This window comes from Gopherus evgoodei, chromosome 16, assembly GCF_007399415.2.
Source record: "Gopherus evgoodei ecotype Sinaloan lineage chromosome 16, rGopEvg1_v1.p, whole genome shotgun sequence".
Taxonomy (NCBI): domain Eukaryota; kingdom Metazoa; phylum Chordata; order Testudines; family Testudinidae; genus Gopherus; species Gopherus evgoodei.
The window spans coordinates 3,657,111-3,677,639 of NC_044337.1; the positions used below are offsets into that span (position 1 = coordinate 3,657,111).

Sequence of the window (20,529 nt, forward strand, 5' to 3'; positions counted from 1 at the left end):
GGTTACAGTGGATGAGAATTTGGACATGAGTCAACAGTGTGCCCTTGTTGCCAAAAAGGCTAATGGCATTTTGGGCTGTATAAGTAGGGGCATTGCCAGCAGATGGAGGGACATGATCATTCCCCTCTATTTGACGTTGGTGAGGCCTCATCTGGAGTACTGTGTCCAGTTTTGGGCCTCATACTACAAGAAGGATGTGGAAAAATTGGCAAGAGTCCAGCAGAGGGCAACACAAATGATTAGGGGGCTGGAGCACATGACTTATGAGGAGAGGCTGAGGGAACTGGGATTGTTTAGTCTGCAGAAGAGAAGACTGAGGGGGGATTTGATAGCTGCTTTCAACTACCTGAAAGGAGGATCCAAAGAGGATGGATCTAGACTCTTCTCAGTGGTAGCAGATGATAGAACAAGGAGCAATGGTCTCAAGTTGCAGTGGGGGAGATTTAGGTTGGATATTAGGAAACACTATTTCACTAGGAGGGTGGTGAAGCACTGGAATGTGTTCCCTAGGGAGGTGGTGGAATCTCCTTCCTTAGAGGTGTTTAAGGTCAGGCTTGACAAAGCCCTGGCCAGGATGATTTAGTTGGGGTTGGTCCTGCTTTGAGCACAGGGCCGGTGCAATCCAGTAGGTGACCTAGGCGGTTGTCTAGGGCACTAGCATTTGGGGGGCGGCATTTCGGGTCCTTTGGTGGCGACCGCGGCAGCCGGATCTTCGGCCACCCTGGTCATCATCGGCATTTAGGCAAAGGGAGCTGGGGCAGGGGGCTGCGGGGAGGGCCACCTGCAGCAAGTAAGGGGGTCGCGACCTGAAGGGGAACTGCTTCCCGCCCCAGCTCATCTCTACTCCGCCTCCTCCCCTGAGCACGCCGCCTCGCTCTGCTTCTCTCCCTCCCAGGCTTGCGGCTCCAAACAGCTGATTGGTGCCGCAAGCCTGGGAGGCGGGAGAAGTGGAGCGGCGACAGCGTGCTTGGGGAGGAGGCAGAGCAGGAGTGAACTGGGGTGAGGAGCTGCTGTGTGGGGGGTGCCTCAGAGCAGAGGGGTGGGGTGGGGAGCTGCCTGGGGGGGCGCCTTAGGGCGGAGGGATGGGGTGGGGAGCTGCCTGGGGGGGGCCGCCTTAGGGCGGAGGGATGGGGTGGGGAGCTGCCTGGGGGGTGCCTCAGGGCGGAGGGGTGAGGTGGGGAGCTGCCTGGGGGGGACACCTAAGGGCAGAGGGATGGGGTGGGGAGCTGCCTGGGGGGCGCCTTAGGGCGGAGGGATGGGGTGGGGAGCTGCCGTGGGGGGGGTGCCTCAGGGCGGAGGGATGGGGTGGGGAGCTGCCTGGGGGGGACACCTAAGGGCAGAGGGATGGGGTGGGGAGCTGCCTGTAGGGGGGTGCCTTAGGGCAGAGGGCTGCCACAGGGCTCAGGGGAGGGAGGAATGCAAAGTGGAAGTTTCACCTAGGGCACGAAACAGTCTTGCACCCGCCCTGTTTGAGCAGGGGGTGGGACTCGATACCGCCTGAGGTCCCTTCCAACCCTGAGATTCTATGAACACTGTGAAATTTCAGATTTAAATAGCTGAACTCATGAAATTTACAATATTTAAAATCCTATGACTGTGAAATTGACCAGCATGGACTGTGAATTTGGTAGGGCCCTACTCCAGCCAAGCGGCAGGTAGGGGCAGCCTGATCAGCTAGCCCCACAGGAGAATCAACTGCATCCCAAACCCTCCTGCTTGTCCAGAGCCCAGCTCAGCGTGTGCCCGTGGGGCCTGAAGGGGGCTGCAGGTTGTGACGGGACAGGCAGAAAGGCTACCGAGCGTCGGGGTGCTCAGGCAGCGCCAGTTCGGCACACCTACAGAACATATGCACCTGGACCAGGGGAGCTCACCACTGGAAAGGGGGAAGTTTGCCCAGAGGAGAGGCTGCTGGGGACAGCCAGTGAGCTCCAGTAGAGTAGTGCTTGGCTTCCCCTCCTCCTCCCTTGTTTTGGGGGGGGCAGATGGCTATTGCAAGCCTGACATGGGCGAGAGGCCCTGTAAGGCTGCTCCCATCCAAGAGCTGGGGGCAGGACCCAGGCAGTGCACGAGGGCCTGGAGATAGTTAGACTCAGAAAGAAACCCAGGAGATCGCCTCGAGTGTGTGCGCGGGGTGGGGGGCTCTGGTAGGAGACCCAGAGTCAAGAGACAGAAAGAGACTATGGCCGAGCCCAAGCAGCGGGTCGGCTGACCACACGGGGGTGTGTCCTGCAAAGTGCCTGACCCGTGCAGCACTGCAGGGGTAGGTCCAGCCACACAGCTGCTGCCGCCCCCGCTGCAGCCTGGAACTTGCCCCATTTAAGAGGTGACATGAGCCTGGCCTGGCCAGAGTCTGGTGGGCACAGCCACAGTGTCACCCTGTGGTACCCTCGTGGGCCCCTCTAACCCTCTCTTTGTGCTCCTAAATCAGCTCTCATGGCAGGGGCCAGTGGCCACGCCTGACAGTGCGTTTCCCTGTTCTCTATCTCTGCTGGTCCCGAGAAACCTTCCTGGCCAGCGGGGAGGAAAGGCAGCTCTCTGGATGGCAGGAGGCAGAGTAATTCCGTGCTTTCTTCTACGCAGCAGAGATGGTGCCACCTTCAGCGCTGCTGGACTCACCAGTTCCCATCACTGGCACTGACTGGTTCCCTTCCTGGCAGCCCAGGCCCTCGGGACACTGACCGTGCTAGCCCCTTGCAGGCTGGATCTGTGGCTGTGAAGGGCAATGCCTCACTCTCACCATTTACAGCCCCTTTGGCAAGTGCTAGTCCATGGAAAGTCAACACAAGCAAACAGTGTGTAATGGGGCACGGTCCAAACCAGGGCAGCCCTGGGGATGGGACAGCCTGGTCCCCTGCAAAGACCAAGCTGCTTGGATGGTGCAGTCATGGAGAGGAGCAGCCAGGGGAGCCTGTGCGCCCCAGGTATCCAGGACAGGGAGTTCAGCTCCTTACAGTCTCAGAGAATGTCCAATAGATAACTCCCTGCCTGCCCCCCGGCTTGCCTCAGCTCCCAATCCCCCTTCGCCTGGCCCCTGCCTCGGCTCCTGATCCCCCTTCGCCTGGCCCCTGCCTCGGCTCCTGATCCCCCTTCGCCTGGCCCCTGCCTCGGCTCCTGATCCCCCTTCGCCTGGCTCCTGTCTCCACTCACCCACTCCACTTTCACCTGGCCCCACCTCAGCTCCCAGGCCCCCATCTCCGCTCACTTGATCTCCCCTCACCTGGCCCCCCCCCCGTCTGGTCCTGATTCCCCCTTCACCAGGCCCCCACCTCTGCTCCTGCTCCCCATCAACCAACTCCAGCAGATCTCAGGTGTGCAGAAGTTGTGACGCAACCCTGGCACGTGGTTTCTCTGCTCAGTGACAGATTGCAGACGTGATGCAAGCTCCTGGGACGGTTCCTGTTACACCTTCCCCCTTATCGAGGCTCAGAGTGCAAAGCTCAAAGTTCTGCAAGTGGAGCTGAGCTTTGGCGTGTGAATGACAGAGCCCTGGAATGGCCAGGCTGTGCACCCCGAATCGCTTGGACACACTGGCTGGGGCTGGACGCAGCTGGCTCTTGCTGATTCCCAAGGTATGCTGTGGTGTACATTGTGAGAGAGAATGCAGCCTGCTGTGTAGATCCCGGAGCTGCCAGGGGCTGGAGAATTCTGTCTCCAGTTCCATTTGTGTGTTTTCTTAGGCTGGTTCTAAAGTTGTCCTGAAACCCGTTCTTTCCCCTCCGGCAAACGACCGTGCTGTTTCCTTGGCACTGTCTGCCAAGCTTGTGTCCACGTCTGGAGCAGCACTGATCCCTCACACACTCCATATGTGGGCTTGTTCTCGCCACAGGAAGAAATGAAGCCTAATGGAGACTGGAGCAGTCTCCAGCCCTTTCTGTTTCAGCTCTGAAGGAGGCATTTTTAAAAGCTCAGGTTTGCTCCTATGAGTCCTGGGAAGGGCTGGTGCTAGCGAGCCGGAGAAAGTGGTGCCTGCCGCACAGGGGGCCTGAGCTGCTCCGGAGCGCTGAGCATCATTTGAATTGGCTGGTTTCTAGCACAGGCTGGACTGGTTTAATCCAATGATGTGATTTAATGAGGACAATAAAATCCTGCTTAAGTGCAGCCCTCCCAGTGAAGGGGAAATGCTCGCCGCACAAAGGAGGGCTGGTCCCGGCAGCTCTCTCCTTTTGCTGCCCACTGAGACCTTCTGAGATATTTGCCAAAGCTTTGTTCTTTCCAGCATGCTGGTGAGGCAGGGGCATGAGACTGGCCTGGCTCTGCTGCCAGCGGGGATGTCCCCCACCTCTCTCCCGCTTTCTGCGGCAGTGACTCTCTCACGTGCACGAATGCCAGGCAGTGCCAGGGAGCTGCTCGACACTGGAGACAGCAGGGTGGCTGTGGACAGCGGGACAGGGGTCCCTAGGCCAAGCCTTGCAAGCATCCTCAGCTGTGTCCTGTCCCCTTTCTCCTGTACTCTGGGAAGGTGGCGGCAGATGCTGGTATGTATCCCAGCACGAGCAGTTTTGCTGGGGGATTATTCCCAGGAGCAAGAGGAGGGTGGGATGTTGTCCGCTCGGTTGCCTGAAGGATGGGAAGCTAATGAGCCACCTCTCTATCTAACTGTCAGAACAGGGGTTGGGGTGGGGTACAGCTATGAGCAGCAGGATTTGCTAGAGCCATTCAGCACTCCAGCATGAACCCATGCTCGGTTCCCCATCAGGGCACGTCCCGGTGGTACAGGACTGTTGGAGCAGGCTGCAGAATCCACACGATGGGCTGGGTTTGCTCTGCCCCCTCTGGGGAGCAGCCCAGCAGCTGGTGCCAGTGCTCTGATGGTGACGAGGAAACGAGGCAGTACAGGAGCCTTGGGGGCCCCCTGCTCTCCTCTGCAAGACTAACTGGGACCCCAGGGTCCTGGTGGGGCTTGACCGGAGAGCTGGAGGGTGGAGAGGGCAGCGTGCAATGTGGGAGCCGGAGACCTGACTCTCACGGATTTCCTGTGTGCATTGGGGCAAGACATTTCGCTTCCATGTGCCAGAGCTTTCTGCTCTGTAAGAGCAGGCACCTCGGCGACGTGCTTTGGGAACATGGCTTTAGGGCACGTGCCAAGCACCAGGCTTTCAGTAGCTTTGTCCTTAGCCAGATGTGGACCCTGTCCTTGTTCTTTCTGCATGGTATTGGCTCCCTGTATTCTGTGTGGTGATGGGGTGGGGTCCCTTTGACCACAGCTGCACTGAGAGCTCGGGGCTCTGCCCTGCTTCAAGATGGTTGTGTCCTTGTTTTTCCTTGCTGCGCTCTGCACTGGCTGTTGTCCCAGCGCTCTCCTGATGCCATACCTGCACCTCGTGAATAAAGCTCAGGACGTGACTCTGCATCGCTGCCCAATGGCACTGTATAGTAACACACTGACACGGCATCCTGCCCTGCCTCTGGGAGCTGCACTACTAAACACTGTGACCTCTACACCTTTCCCACCCAGCCTCATGCAGCTCCTGTGCCAGACAGAGCAAGTGGAGCAGTGGTAGTGTGCTGGCAGCCAAGTAGCATAGGCTGAAAGGTTTTTCAGGGAGTTGAGCTAGGCAGTCTCTGTGTGCTCCAGGGCGGGTCAGACATGGCGCCTGGATAGACAATAGGGTGACCACACATCTCGATAAAATTGGGACTGTCCCGATTTTGAGGAGTTTGTCCTGCGTCCCGACCAGAGTATGGCTGGGATGCCATTTGTCCCAATATTTTGTTTCCTGGTCTTTGGCGGCAATTCGGCGGAGAGTCCTTCAGTCGTGGACGGTCTTTGGCGGTATTTCGGTGGTGGGTGCTTCTGTCTTTGGCGGCAAGGTTTATTAACCGCCTCCGAAATACCGCCGAAGACCATCTGCGACTAAAGGACTCTCCACCAAATTGCCACCGAAATCCCGGACAGGTGAGTGTAAAAAACAAACAAACAAAAAAACGCCCCCCCCTGCGGCGGTCCCGATATTTTCCCCTTAACATCTGGTCACCGTAATGGACAGGCTAGTGTAGTCAGCCTGAAAGGGACAGACTCTCCTATGTCTCAGTCTGTGTGTGCGTGTGCACACGTGGGCATTTCCCTGGCTCTGTGCATGCTTTTGCATTTCCCTGTGTGTACACATGTGCATTTCACAGTATGTATGCGCTTGCGTGTTTCCCTGTGTGTGTGTCCATGCATATGTGTGTGTGTTTATGTATTTCTCTGGGTGTAGATACATATGTGCATTTTGCTGTGTGCGTACACATTTGTTTATTTTTCTGTGTGCACACGTGTGTGTTTACGCATGTTCCTGCGTATGCACATGCACATTTCTCTGTGTGTGCATGGGTGCACTATGCATTTCTGTACATGCGCATTTCCCTGTTCATGCGTTTCTCTATTTGCATGTACATGTGCATTTCTCTGTGTACACGCGTGTGTGCATTTACCTCTGTGCATGTGTGAGTATTTCCATATGTGCATATGTGGGGACTTACCACACACACACGCACTATTTTCTAGTATGCAGAACGTGTTGGGTGTGCAATGACTCTGTTGTAAACATGTACTTGTTATTCAGCCAGAGGGGCTGGTCCATCTGTGCTCATGCAGTGTCAGTTCTGGCACTTACAACCCAAAGATTGGAAGGGGCTAGGGTTTGCTTTGGGATCAGGGCTGGAACATTCAAAGCCACAGTAATTGCTCCAGTTCATGCCTTGAATGCCCTAAGAGCAAAGCCGACTTGGAATCCTGTACCCTGCTCATCTGAGGTTACGGCCTGCAGCTTGCAGTGGGAACAGCAAGTCCCTGTCACGGCCCCCCAACACCAACCCCTTGCTCTTCCTTCCATGGAGACTTCCACGCTCCCCCAGTCCCGAGGGGTGACCTGACTTTGATTACTGACGATAGGGCTACCCACTCTCCAGTGCCCCTTTTCCCACCTGCACGGAGCAGCTAGCATGGGTGGCAAGTTTGTAGAAATTTTGGTGGTGCCCATAACCTGCCCCCCCAAACTCCTCCCTCACCTGCCTAAGGCTCTGGGAGGGGTTTGAGGGGGAGGTCTGGGGTGCAGGTCCTGGGCTGGGGATTAGGGTGCAGGAGGGGTGCAGGGTGCAGGCTTTGGGATGGAGTTTGGGTGCTGGGTGCAGGCTCCGGGCTGGGGCAGGGGTGGGTGTGCAGGAGGGGGTGAGGGGTGCAGGCTTTGGGACGGAGTTTGGGTGCAGGCTCTTGGCTGGGGTGGGGGTGAAGGAAGGGGTGAGGGGTGCAGGCTCTGGGAGGGAGTTTGGAGGTGGGAAGGGGTGTGTGGGGAAAGGGAGGTGGTGCATGCGCTCTGGGAGGGGGTGCATGCTCTGGGAGGTAGTTTGGGGATAGAAGGGAGTGCAGAGGTGAGGGCTGTGGAGCTGAGGATGAGGTATTCATGATGCAGGAGGGGGCTCAGGGCTGGGGCAGAGGATTAGGGTACGGGGGGATGCTGGCTCTGGCTGGGGCTGGGGGATGAGGGGTTCATGATGCAGGAGGGGGCTCAGGGCTAGGGCAGAGGGTTGAGGTGTGGGGTGAGGGCTGTGGGGCTGAGGATGAGAGGTTCATGATGTGGGGGGCTCAGGGCTGGGGCAGAGGATCAGGGTGCGGAGGGATGAGGGTTGGGGCTGAGGATGAGGGGTTCATGCTGCGGGGGGGGGGCGCTCAGGGCTGGGGAAGGGATTAGGGTGCGAGGGGATGAGGGTTAGGGCTGAGGATGAGGGGTTCATGATGGGGACTCAGGGCTGGGGCAGAGGATCAGGGTGCGGAGGGATGAGGGTTGGGGCTGAGGATGAGGGGTTCATGCTGAGGGGGGGCGCTCAGGGCTGGGGAAGAGGATTAAGGTGCGAGGGGATGAGGGCTCTGGCTGGGGCTGGGGGATGAGGGGTTCATTATGTGGGGGGGCTCGAGGCTGGGGCAGAGGATTAGGGTGCAGGGGGATGAGGGCTCTGGCCGGGGATGAGCAGTTTGAGGCTTTGGAAGTGCTCAGGGCTAGGGGGTAAGGGCCTGCCTTGCCATTAGTGGATGGCAGGCGCTAGGACCCTGGGGCAGCAGACAGCAGTTCTGCTGGGAGCCCTTCTACTCCAGCAGCAGAAGCAGGCAGGGGAGAGGCGCTGCGCTGCTTTCTGTCAGGCAGGGATGCGGCGGGGCGTGTGGGGGGGAGACCCGCGGGGGCCGGGGCCCGATCCAGGCAGGGCCGGGGGAGAGACCCAGCTCCAAATATTCATAGACTCATAGACTCTAGGACTGGAAGGGATCTCGAGAGGTCATTGAGTCCAGTCCCCTGCCCTCATGGCAGGACCAAATACTGTCTAGACCATCCCTAATAGACATTTATCTAACCTACTCTTAAATATCTCCAGAGATGGAGATTCCACAACTTCCCTAGGCAATCTATTCCGGTGTTTAACTACCCTGACAGTTAGGAACTTTTTCCTAATGTCCAACCTAAATCTCCCTTGCTGCAGTTTAAGCCCATTGCTTCTTGTTCTATCATTGGAGGCTAAGGTGAACAGCCCTGAATATTCCTGGTGCTCGAGCACCGCAAACATATATAACCTGCCGCCTATGGCAGCTGGGGATATTTATCACCCAGTCATTGTGTTCATTAGCACCAGCTTTCAGACCTAAGGCAATCACCACAGCAGGGCCAGGTTAGCCAGATCAGGAATCGGTTTGTGGATGGTTGCTAGCTGCCTGGCTTTGGCAGAACTCCCAGGAATGTCTCCAAAAGTGCGCTAAGAAGAGGAAAGCGGGGCCGGAACTGATCCTGGACTGGGGCTAGACTCATGTGAGCTTTCTAATGGCAGGTTTCTAGTCTGTGTTGTGACTAACAGGCCTATGGGCAACTCCTGCACAGGGTGTGTGTCAAGCTGTCCTGCAGTGGCTCAAGAGCATGAGCACCAACCTCAGGGCAGACTGTTAAGAATTGGGGCACAATCCCCAAACAGATTGAGTTCTGTACTTGTAGTTCACCAACAAATTATCATGTGTAAACTCCTCAGGCACCACAACAGCCTAAAAGTGGGGTCACAGGCAGTCCCCTTGGGCACTGTGATCTGTTGCACCACCCAGGGGAGACTGCCTTTGTGATGGATGGGCCTTTACACCATCAATCACAGCAATATTCAGGTTACTTCCAATGCCAAAGGACCTGTCACTTACCCCAAGTCAATTGCACCTTAGATCTCACACCAAAGACAAGGCTGGGAGCCAATCCTGCAATGAACTACATCCAGGTTTAGGAATAGGAAAAGGAAAGAAGGGAGCTAGTTATGAGGTTAAAGCAGGTAAATGTACATGTACAAATGAGTTACAACCTGCAGTTTCAAAAGGTAATAGGAATTTCTATAAGGAACAAGCTCTAGATGACCTTAAGGGCTAACCCAGGCTAGGCACTTGGGATCCTTTGCTTATGCATAGAAACCTTTCCCCAGAGTCCAAGCAGCAATAAGATTCAGTTGCCTCTTGTTAGGGGTTTTCATTCCCTTTCTCCCTTATGCTTTGAGCTGCAAACTCAGCTGATGGGAGGAATCCACTTGCAAGACTCATCTTTTGGGGGAGGGGGGGCATAAGTAAACAACCAAGTATTTTGTCCTCCCCAACGTTTCACTCTAGTCTGCCTGGCATCAATAGGCCTTCCGTGTCAGGCAGAGCGTAACCCTTCTGTTGGAGCTCAGCGCCTCACATCCCTCTTCTGTCTGGTAATTTACACAGCCCAAGTCCACAGGACAAAATTAAGTTGACCTGAGTTACGTCGATGTACAGCCACCGCATGTCCACACTCTGCTCCTTGTGTCAGCTGTGTGTGCATCCTCACTAGCAGCCCTGGCATCAGTGCAGAGAGCAGGGCACCCTGGCAGCTATCCCACTGTGCAGCTTGCCACCGTCTCGCGCAGTGTTTTGGGAAGGGTTTGCAATGCCTCCTGGGGGCAAACAAGTTGCGCAGGGGTGACTGGGAACATGGTTTCAACATCTCTTGATGCAGTTTTTTCCATCCCATAATTTTATCTACGTCCCATAACGTTTCGCGCCTCTTTTCAAAAGCCCTGCAAACCCACCCATCTGCCATCTCCATGTGAAGCGTGAATCCTGCACAGCTGCGCACTGGTGTGATGAGTGTTGCAAGCACAGGGCACCTGAGCTTGCAGTATTTGCAGAGCCACCAGAGGAGCCGCAGGGAACTTGACGATTCCTTGGAGGCTAGCTTGCTGTAGGGCATAGAAAGAAACAATTCAAGATTGCTGTTGGCATTCATGGAGCAGCTGCAGACGGAGGATTGCTGGCTTTAGGCCCAAGAAATGAGCACCAACTGGCGGGATCGCATCATTATGCAGGTTTGGGATGACAAGCAGTGGCTGCAGAACTTTTAGATGTGCAAGGCTACATTTCTGGATGTGTATGTGCTGAGCTTGCCCCAGCCCTCTGGCCCAATGACACCAAAGTGAGAGCTGTACCGACAATGGAGAGGCAAGTGGTGATCACTGTGTGGAAGCTTGCAACACCAGACTGCTCCCAGTCAGTTAGGAATCAATTTGGAGTTGGGAAATCCACCGTTAGGGTTGCTGTGATACAAGTGTGCAGGGCTATTAATCACATCCTGCTACGAAGGACTGTGAGTCTGGGCAATGTGCAGGACAGAATGGATGGTTTTGCAGCAGTGGGGCAATAGACGTCACACACATCTCTATTTTGGCACCAGACCACCTCACCACAGAATAATCAGCAGAAAGAGCCACTTCTCTGTGGTAATGCAAAAGCCTTGATGGATCACCAGGGATGTTTTACTGACATCAGCGTGGGATGGTCAGGGAAGGTGCATGATGCACGGATGTTTGAGGACACAGGCCTGTTCAGAAAGCTGCAAGCAGGGACTTTCTTTTCAGACCAGAGGATTACCATTGGAGATGGTGAAATGCTAATAGTGATCCAGCCTACTCCTGACTCCTGTGGCTCACAAAGCCCTACACCACCACCTTGACAACAGCTGGGAGAGCTTCAAATACAGGGTGAGCAGGTGCAGAATGACAGCTGAAATCCTTTTGAAATGCCACTGGCACTGTCCACTCACAAGATTAGACCTCAATGAAAAAAAAATCCCAATGGTTATAGCTGCCTGTTGTGGGCCTCATAATATCTGTGAAGCAAAGGGGGAGATGTTTCCGCCGGCATGGAGGGTGGAAGTGGAACAGCGGGCTGCTGATTTTGCGCAGCCAGATAGCAGGGCCATAAGAAGAGCTCAGCAGGAACCAATATGGCTCAGGGAGGCTTTGAAAGGCCATTTGAATAGTGAGCCACGGTAATGTGTGTTGCTGTAGCATGCTGTGCCTGGCATTGGTTTTTTGCACTCCAGTATGAACCTTGTAATGAGTGTGTGTGTGTGTAGTCACAGAACATTGCAAATGCACCTCTTGCTATTATCTGTGAATGACGTCAGCCCCAGCCACCATATGTTGTGAACTAATAAAGATGAATTAAGTTTCCATAAATAGACTTTTATTCCAAACCCAGGTAAACAGACATATTTATAATGTAATGAAACTTTATAAATACAGGGAAAAGCACCTTTAAAGGGGAAAGATCAGTCATGTCCATTTCACAAGCACATACACCAAGTGTGCCTCTGTGATTGCCTGTCGTGTAGCAGCCTTGGAAATCACATGGAATGCGGGGGGGGGGGAGTCCCAGAATGCAGTTCTCTATGGGCTGCAGAGGGAGGCGAGCACAGGTCTGTTGAACCTGAAGATCAACAAGAGTCCCCAGCATGTGTCTGCTGCTTGAGACCTGCTAGTATCTCCCATCGGGGGGTAGCCGTGTTAGTCTGTATCCACAAAAACAACAAGGAGGCCGATGGCACCGTAAAAACTAACAGATTTATTTGGGCATAAGCTTTCGTGGGTAAAAACCCATTTCGAACTCGTTGTTGTTTTTGTAAATCCTGCTGCACATCCCTCTCCTTTTCCTGTGCCTTTCTCCTCTCTGCTCTATCCCTGGTCATTCTGTCCACGAGGGTGACCCCCCAAGCCCTGTACTCGGTATCTGAAGCACCAGAGACTTCCAGGATCTCTTGGAACATGTCATCCCACGTCCTCTTCCTTAGCTGGCTGAGCTGCTCTGCTGGGGTGGTTGGAGAGACCCTCAAGACCACATTTCCAGCTGAAAAAGATTCAGTGCACAGAGGTGCATCTGTGAGTGCGTTCATAAGGCACACAAAAACTTGGTACACCTGACTCAACTTACTCCACTTGATACATACAAGTCGCAAGCAATACAATCTCACTTCTCCTTGGGATTCCTAGAGCATGGCAGCAGTCCCAGCCATGATGAGCACGGCTCAGGGTGGGGGCGAGTTGGGACAGTAAGGGGGGGTAGCTCACAGGAGTGAGTTTATGCAGATAGGGCAGTTGAACTGAATATGGGCACTGCTTCCCACAGATAGTGGTGGTTTTAGCTGATTTCTGACTCCTGAGGGTACTGAAGGCTTAAAGGGAACAGCTCCTGCACGTGTCTGGCTGCAGACTGGGTCCGTACGCTGCTAGCCTGTGTGCTGCAGTGCTGCCTGCTGATTAACTGCTGAGTGGCCTGGGAAAGGGTCCTACCACGGTGGAAGAAACCTTTGGCAGAGGATTGCAGAGTACCTCCAGGAAAGTTTCCTAGAGATCTCTCTGGAGGATTCACGGGACTCTTGGGGGTGGGGAGTCTGCTGAGGATGGCCTGGAGCTTGTTGTAAAAGTGGCATGTCTGCAGCTCTGCACCAGAGTCGCCGTTGGCCTCCTTGGCCGTCTGGTCTGCCTGTCGCAGCTCCTTGGCTTTCATGCGGCCCTGCTGCAGCGCCCTCTTGTAGCCCTTCTCTCCCATGCTGTGAGTGATCTGCTCATAGATAGGAACGTGTCTATGGCTGTGCCCCCACAGCCTCTTCTCCCCACAGACCCAGGAGATCCACCACCTCCTGAGTGCTCCAGGCAGGTGTATGTCTGCATCGTAGAACCAGCATAGTCATCTGGGCAGTTGCTAGGGGAGCTCTCCACATTGAGCAAATAGGAAATGGAATTTCAATAGTTCGTGAGGCTTTAGAGGGGAGGGGCATACACAGCTGCCAGCCAGAGGAGTTCCAAACGGTGACCAGAGTGGTCACCATGGAGCATTGTGGGACATCTCCTGGAGACTGCTAGAGTCGATGTAAGTGTCTACACTGACCGTGCATCGACCTAACTATGTCGACCTAAGCGCTACGACTCTTGCGGAGGTGGAGTGGGTGATTTACATCGCCGGGAGCAACGTTTCAGAGCAGATGCTTTCAGTGTTAGGTCGATGTAAGCTGCCTTGCACTGACCAACCTCTGTAGTCTAGATCAGGCCCCAGTCACAGAGGCTTACCATGCAGATGTGCCTTACAGGATGGGATACAGATGTTAGAAGTGACATTAATACCGACAGCAACTCACAAGCATTCAATAAAGTCTAAACACATTTTTACAGTTCTCGCAACTGACGGGAGCCCGTCTGGGTCCAGCAAGGTGTTTCTCAATGGTCAGTGAAGGCAGAAGGACCTTGGTGTAAGCTGGCACCTTGTTGGCCAGCGTCACAGAGGGTCCTTGCACTCTGCCCAGGGTGTGGGCCGTTCCTGGTGCCAGCCAGCCCAGGTTGCAGGAAAGGAGCATAGCGCTGTGGGCAGGACCGGCTCCAGGCACCAGCTTAGCAAGCAGGTGCTTGGGGCGGCCACTCTGGAGAGGGGCAGCACGTCCGGCTATTCAGCGGCAATTCGGTGGAGGGTCCCTCCCTCCCGGTCGGAGTGAAGGATCTCCCACTGAATTGCCGCACATCATGATCACGGCTTTTTTTTTTTTTTTTTGGCTGCTTGGGGCATCAAAACCCCTGGAGCCGGCCTGGCTTTGGGAACCAGTCCCTGTCAGTAGAAGTGCTCCTGAAATGAGTTTGCAACCAGAGTTTCTTGCTGTCCAGATTTGCTATGGACACTGCAGCACAGCCCTGAGCTTGGCCCTGGGTTCCTTGCCTATGGATCACAAGGAACCTGGGGCAGCTCTCCAGTGTGAATGGGAGTAGCTCCCACTGGCTGCAGCGAGACTTCAAATCATTTGGGGCCTTAGAGCCAGGACCATGCAGAAGCCAGGCACAGCTCAAGGTGCCCCTGCCCTGGGGCCAGATTCTGCCCATGGCCCATGCCTGTCCGCTGCCAGGGAGTGTGTGTGAAGGTGGATATGGCGCTTTGCCCCAGCTGGCAGACACCAGACTTACTGAGCTAATGAGATTTCCTGTTGGTAACAAGAGGAAGCCAGAGCTGCATGTGAGGTGCTGGACCAGGCTTGGCAGCGAGGCATTTCATGCCCTGCTCTGCCACGCCACCGCATGGAGCATCCCCGCCAGGCGTTGTATGTACAGGCTGAGGTCTGTGTAATGAGCTGAGTTTCAAGCCCCATTCCAGGACTGGAAATGTATTTACACTCAAGTCTGGCTTCATGATAGCTGAGCGCATTGTGTAATCAGCTCAGCCAGGGAGGAGCAAGGAGCTAATGGTAATGATGGCTCTTGTGCAGAGTGCTGGGTAAACAGCTGGAGTGGAGTGGCCTGTTGATAGCTGTGGTCTCAGTCCACAGCCTGGAGGGCAAGGTGCCTATCCAAGTCAATTCAAGGTAATGCCGGGGGAGGGAGATTTAGCAGAGGCATGTGAAATCTGGCCTTGCTGTTAACCAAACCTGAACAGCACTTAGCAGCAGGGCTTGGGAGGGGAAGGACAGTTCATCAGAGTGGGGGCTCCGCTCAGATAGCGATCACCCACTGCCTCCGCCTGGGCTGAGCTGGGCTGGGCTCTGCTGCTTTCTCTGCCTGCCCAGCCAGCCAATAATAACGGTACTGCAGAAGGCTATGGAGGAGCACTAGCAAACTGGAGGAGTTGGCGAGGTGCCAACTCCAATGGGCGCTGATGCACAGTGCCAGTGCCACACCCTGTGCTTGTGCTCTGGGCGTGCTCAGAGTGGCAGTTCTAGCAGGATGGGGGGAGGAGGGGACATGCATGTCTACCTGGGCATGTGTACAGGTGTGCAGAGTAGAAGGGGACTGGGCCCTGCCAGCCGAAGGGAAACAGGCACCTTGTTTGGCAGCTGTGGCTCTGGGGCACATTAGCAAATGCGAATGTACTTGGCACTATAGCTCTTTTCTCCCTTTGTCGCTTGTTGATTCTCTTGGGAATGGTGCTGGCTCGAGGGGGCCTCGAGTGAAGAGCTGTGAGCGGGGCGGCAGTTGCACAATGCAGGGACGGCTGGGGTTAAGGACGTTCTGTTTGAGACATCACACATTTTCCAGCAGAAAGTAGTTTGGAAACATAGCGGCAGAGTTTCTATTTGCAGGAAGCATTAAAACTGGTGTCTTGCTTAGTGTCGCCTGAGGACAGGGCAAGCTGGAAAAGCTGATGCAAGGAGTTTAAATCTGATCTATAGGTTTGCCTGGTGGCACCGTGGTCATCCACCTGCCTTTTCGTAGCAGGTAATGGTGCCTCTGGGGAACTCCAGCAGAGCCCGCAATAGAACAATGGGCACAAAGGCGCGCGCTGTCTGGGGAGAGGCTTCAGCTAGCATTTGACATGGACATTAATAACTGCAGGAGCAGAGGCTGGCTGCTGCGCTAGCATCCCACTGAAGCTCTGATGTGGATGTATATAGGGCATGGGCGCTGCTAGTTCTCATGCAGCGGGCGGAGCTGCAGGTTGGGTGTTGTTGCAGGTGGACGTGGATGCTGCTAACTGGGATTCAGTTCCTCGTGGAGAGAGCAGACTTGGTATGTGTTTCACTGAAAGTTTTGTGGTGTGTGGTTTGTGCCTTTGATCTGTTGTGAGCTGGCTGGGGCTTGAAGTGTCCGAAGAGGCAGCATGTACCCAGAGATTGGGGCAGAAATGTCTTTTTAAATCAAAAGGCGTCTTCAGTTTCCAGGACTGCCTGCTCCAGTTCTGGCTTTGCTCTCTGCTGGGGGAATCTGCTCTGTTTCACCATTGCTCTGTAACCTTGCAGAGTGATGCTGAAAGGTATCTTCTTTCACAGGATTAAAAAAAAAGCGATAGCATTAAAGGGAGAAATGAGCTGGGTTTGTAGAGAGTGCAGCTGGTTGCAGTTTCCCCTCAAGTGCTGGGCTGTTCCAGCAGGGCCTTTTGGAGAAACCATCCTGTGGTGAAAGCAACATTTACCATGTGAGCTGCAGACGATGGGCTTTCTGCTGAAAGTGGTGCTGCCGCTCGCTGCTTTTGCAGCCATTTATCAAATGGGTGTGTGGTCTAGCAGCCAGCTTTAAACTGACCACTTCAGCAAACTCCTTAATCTCAGCTGGGAGAGAGTGGAAGAGTTGGACACAGGACAAATGTAGCAGGCAGGGCCGTCATTAGGATTTATGGTGCCCTAGGCGGGATTATTAAAGTGGTGCCCCTGTGCCTGTCTTGCTCTTAGCAACACAAACATAAGCTTACAGTATTGGAAAACTTGCCACATGCATGTTATTAAAACCAGTTTAAGTTATTTAAGCACACTGTAATGCTGGTGGACTAGCACTAAAAAGTAGCACTATAGAAAAAATTCTGATTTGACAGAATGATGCAAATAATATAACTTTTTAAATTTGTCAACATTTTATTGGAAATTTATATGAAGAGGTATTAAAACAAGGATTAGTTTTTAACTAAAAGCAATCTTTCTGGCTTTTTTGGCTGCAAAATCAGTAATAATATGACAAATAATAATAATAATATGACAAAGACAAAGTGATGTCTTGTTTGTTTGCAAGAATAGCAAGACCAGTCAAGTGTTCCTGACTTCTTGTAGAGCAGAGAGAGTTTTTAATGAGCTTTAGTTTTGAGAAACTCCGTTCTCCTGATGCTACAGTTACAGGATTGTCAGTAGAATACGAGTGGCAATGTACACATTAGGATATATGTCAACAAGTTTGCTGGTATGAATAAACTGTACAACGTCCATCATCGATTTTGCATGTGGCAACAACTCAATTCTTCATACAGTTCAAGTCCATTTAAATCAAAATGATCACCGTGCTTCAGGAGGCTCTCTAGGTCAGGGGTCCCCAGTGTGGTGCCCGCAGGCGCCATGGCGCCCACAGGGGCCTCTCAGTGCACCCGCGTACTGGCCGGAGGACGAGCATCTGCCGAAATGCCGCTGAAATTCGGCGGCATTTTGGCGCCGATGCCTCTGGATGACACTGCTTGCTGCTGACAGCATTTCGGCAGCATTTCAGCGGCTGCACGCCCGTCACCACGGTCCTTTGTCTATTGTCTGCCAGATGAAAAAGTTTGGGGATCGCTGCTCTAGGTTCTTGCACTTCATCATTAGTTGCTCTTGATTTCCTATTTCATTGAATTAGTCCTGCTCAGCCCGCTGCCAGTTGAGTGAATGGAACCCCAGGCCGACAGCGGGTTGAGTGGTTCAGCCGGGGTCTCAGCCGCCGGCCTGCTCAGCCCGCTGCCAGCCTGGGGTTCCTTGGGGGTCCCCAGGCCAGCAGCGAGTGCTGAGTGGGGCTGGCGGCCAGGACTCCGGATGGCAATGGGGCAGCAGGTGGAACCCCAGAGCAGCGGCGGGCTGAGCTGCTCAGCCCACCGCTGCATGCCATGAAAAATCAGCTCACATGCCACCTTTGGCACATGTGCTGTAGGATGCTGACCCCTGCTCTATACACTAGTAAGGAGATGGGCATATTACAGTTGTTGGAGGGCTCTATTTTAGCAGTAACATGGCTATAGGAAAGTGAGTCAACATTGTCACGGAGTCACCGGGCGATGCTCTGGAACTGCTCCCCACCAAGCCAGTCAGGACTTTGGGGAGCCTCCTCTCCCTTGGAGCAGACTTGTTCAGGGCAAGAAGCTCACACAGCTTCACCTCCTGGGTCTCTCCTTGGAGCATTCAGCATCCTCTGCCCCTCCGTGCGCTTCCCACAGCGAGTCCACCCCAGCGGGGTCCTGGGGAAGCCACCGGGTTCTGCACCCCCACTTTGCAGTCAGACGTGACTCTCAGCCAGCCAGTAAAACAGAGGTTTATTCGATGATAGGAACAGGGTCTAAAACAGAGCTTGTAGCTATAGCGAACCGGACCCCTCGGCTGAGTCCATTCTGGGGGGCAGTGAGCCAGACCCCCAGGTCTGCCCTCCACCCTTGACCCCAGCCAGCTCCAGACTAACAACCCCTCGCTCACCCCCTCCTCTCTGCTCAGCCCCTTTCCCGGGCCAGGAGGTCACCTGATCCCTTTGTCTCCAACACCTTCAGCTGGCACCTTTGCAGAGGAGGGGCCCAGGCCATCAGTTGCTAGGAGACAGAGTGTCAGGCATTTAGGTGCACTGGCCATTGCTCTGCCAGATACTTAAGAACTGCCATGGGGACACTGAGGCACCAACACAGTATTTAGAGAAAACATTAAGAACATTCCCAGTTCGTCACAAACATTTTTTGTTTCTCTGATGAAAACTGGCCCACTCCCTTCCTCATACCAAACTTATCACAAATAATTGTCAACAACTTAATTTTCTGTTTTTGGCTAAGATATTGATTTAAATAAATATTGAAATTGAATTCAGGATTGTTAGCAAGCATTTTTGGCGAACAAATTTGTTAAATGACAATCTAAATGGCAACGCAGTACTGCTTTCATGCTTGGCTCACCCCCTAGTCTGCTGGTCCAACAGCTGCAGTAGAGGAGGAGATAGGTGGAAAACTGCAGGACCCCAAAATCCACCTCTTGGGGTGCAGAATGGCAACAGCAGCAGCAAACCCTCAGGTCCGATCACACGCCAGTGGGCACCACCACCAGCCCATTGGATCATGGTGAAGTTAGCACAGCATCTGATCTCAGGGACGGGGCACCCATGGAGCCACAGCAGCTCATCCTGCCCTGTGCAGCTCCCCCCGGATGAGATGGATCACTGCCAGCCTGCAAGAGAGACACGCTCGCCAGGTAGGGTGATCAGATCCAGATGTCCTGATTTTACAGGGCCGGTCCCGAAATTTGGGGCTTTGTCTTATATAGGCACCAATTACCCCCACTTAGGGTGACCAGACAGCAAGTGTGAAAAATCAGGACGGGAGGTCGGGGGGAATAGGAGCCTATATAAGAAAAAGACCCAAAAATTGGGACAGTCCCTATTAAAGTGGGACATCTGCTCACCCTACCCCAACCCCCTGTCCTGATTTTTCACACATGCTATCTGGCTCTCCCCAGCCCAGCCGTGTGTGACCCTTCCAATCCTGGCTGCCTGCAAGGAAGTGAGTTACTTTCACTGTCGTTCCTCAGCAGGTAGGCAGCCAGCCTCCCCCACCCCCCCCGGCCCCAGCACCTCACCCAACCCAGCCCTGACGCCGGAGGAAAGAGTCACACTCACAGTTGACAAGTATCAGAGGGGTAGCCGTGTTAGTCTGGATCTGTAAAAGCAGCAAAGAATCCTGTGGCACCTTATAGACTAACAGACATTTTGGAGCATGAGCTTTCGTGGGTGAATACCCACTTCTTCAGATGCATGCAGGTGAGTTCCTTCCCCTACCCCTTCCCAGAGACTTCCCAGCAGCCAATCTCCTTCCTCAGACTGTGCTGCATTCGGCTCTTTCTAGGACCCAGCAGCCCTGTTCTTACATGCTCCACTGCTTCCCGTCTGTCCATGCTCCCAGCAGAGCAGTGCCCCCAGACCTAGTGGTGCCCTGGGCAGCTGCCTGTTCTGCCTATGGCTAAGGACGGCCCTGTTAGCAGGGACCAATAATCCATTTTCTTGGCAGTGTGTATGAAGCCAGCGGTTTGGGGAGGGTGGCCTCAGTGCTGTGACTGTAGGTGACTGCACATGGGGAGATTTCTTCCTCTTCGTGTGTGTCTCTGATTGCTAGGAGCGTGCGGCATGCAGTTAGAGCTCCCCTCTGCTCTGCTCTGTGCTGGGAGGGGGTTTGTACCCTGCCCTAGTGTGTCCTGACACTTTCAGAAGGCTGACACAGTCTTGTCTGCTTGGGTGAATTCCTTTGCTTTGGGGTTTCCAACTCCTGGCAGCCTTCATGCCCTGTGAACTCCAGCATCATGATTTGTGGGCATGTGCGTGCAGCAGTTCTGTGCATCCCCTTCTGGGGTCCACCGAGACGGTTACCCAGTTCACGGAGGCTACCCTCCCCTAGTTGCTTGTTTTCAAGGCTGGTTGAGACGCTCTATCTCCTGGGCAGCAGTGGGCAGTTGCAGTTCTGGGAGATGAGAGAGGCCTGGACTCTGTCTCAGGAGCCTGTCTAATCTGGAATATGCTGCCCTTGTGATGGTCTCACCGGATGGATCAGTGCTGTGAGGGCATAGGCGATGGGCACCCAGGCCACGGGGCTTGGAGCCTGGCTGCTCCCCAGGCACATGCACCAGGTGAGAGTTCACTGATTAAAACCAGTTGCCATGGCTACTGAAGAGTAACATGGCGAAAGCAAAGAGGAAAGGAAATGGCTGAGAAACATGGCCCCTCTGAGCCCCAGGGCTCACAGCGGGCTGAGCCGAGCAGCACGATGCGTGCCCTGCGAGTGGCAAGCGGTGA

At 54.3% G+C, this 20,529-nt stretch overlaps 1 protein-coding gene across 10 annotated transcripts in view; it reads left to right on the forward strand.

Annotated features, from left to right (window-relative positions):
* RGS3 (regulator of G protein signaling 3) overlaps nt 1-20,529 on the forward strand; it is a 232,180-nt gene that overhangs the window by 175,693 nt on the left and 35,958 nt on the right. The window contains exon 1 of one of the 10 annotated variants that reach the window (XM_030535451.1): nt 3,372-3,569. The exons of 6 other annotated variants lie outside the window; for them this stretch is intronic. In XM_030535451.1, coding sequence (XP_030391311.1) covers nt 3,492-3,569 — 78 coding nt within the window. In that variant the 5' untranslated portion in view covers nt 3,372-3,491. Of the gene's footprint in view, nt 1-3,371; nt 3,570-4,307; nt 4,476-14,563; nt 14,634-15,636; nt 15,775-20,529 lie in introns of those variants that run through there. 3 more of the 10 variants (XM_030535448.1, XM_030535455.1, XM_030535450.1) reach the window with 3 other exon arrangements.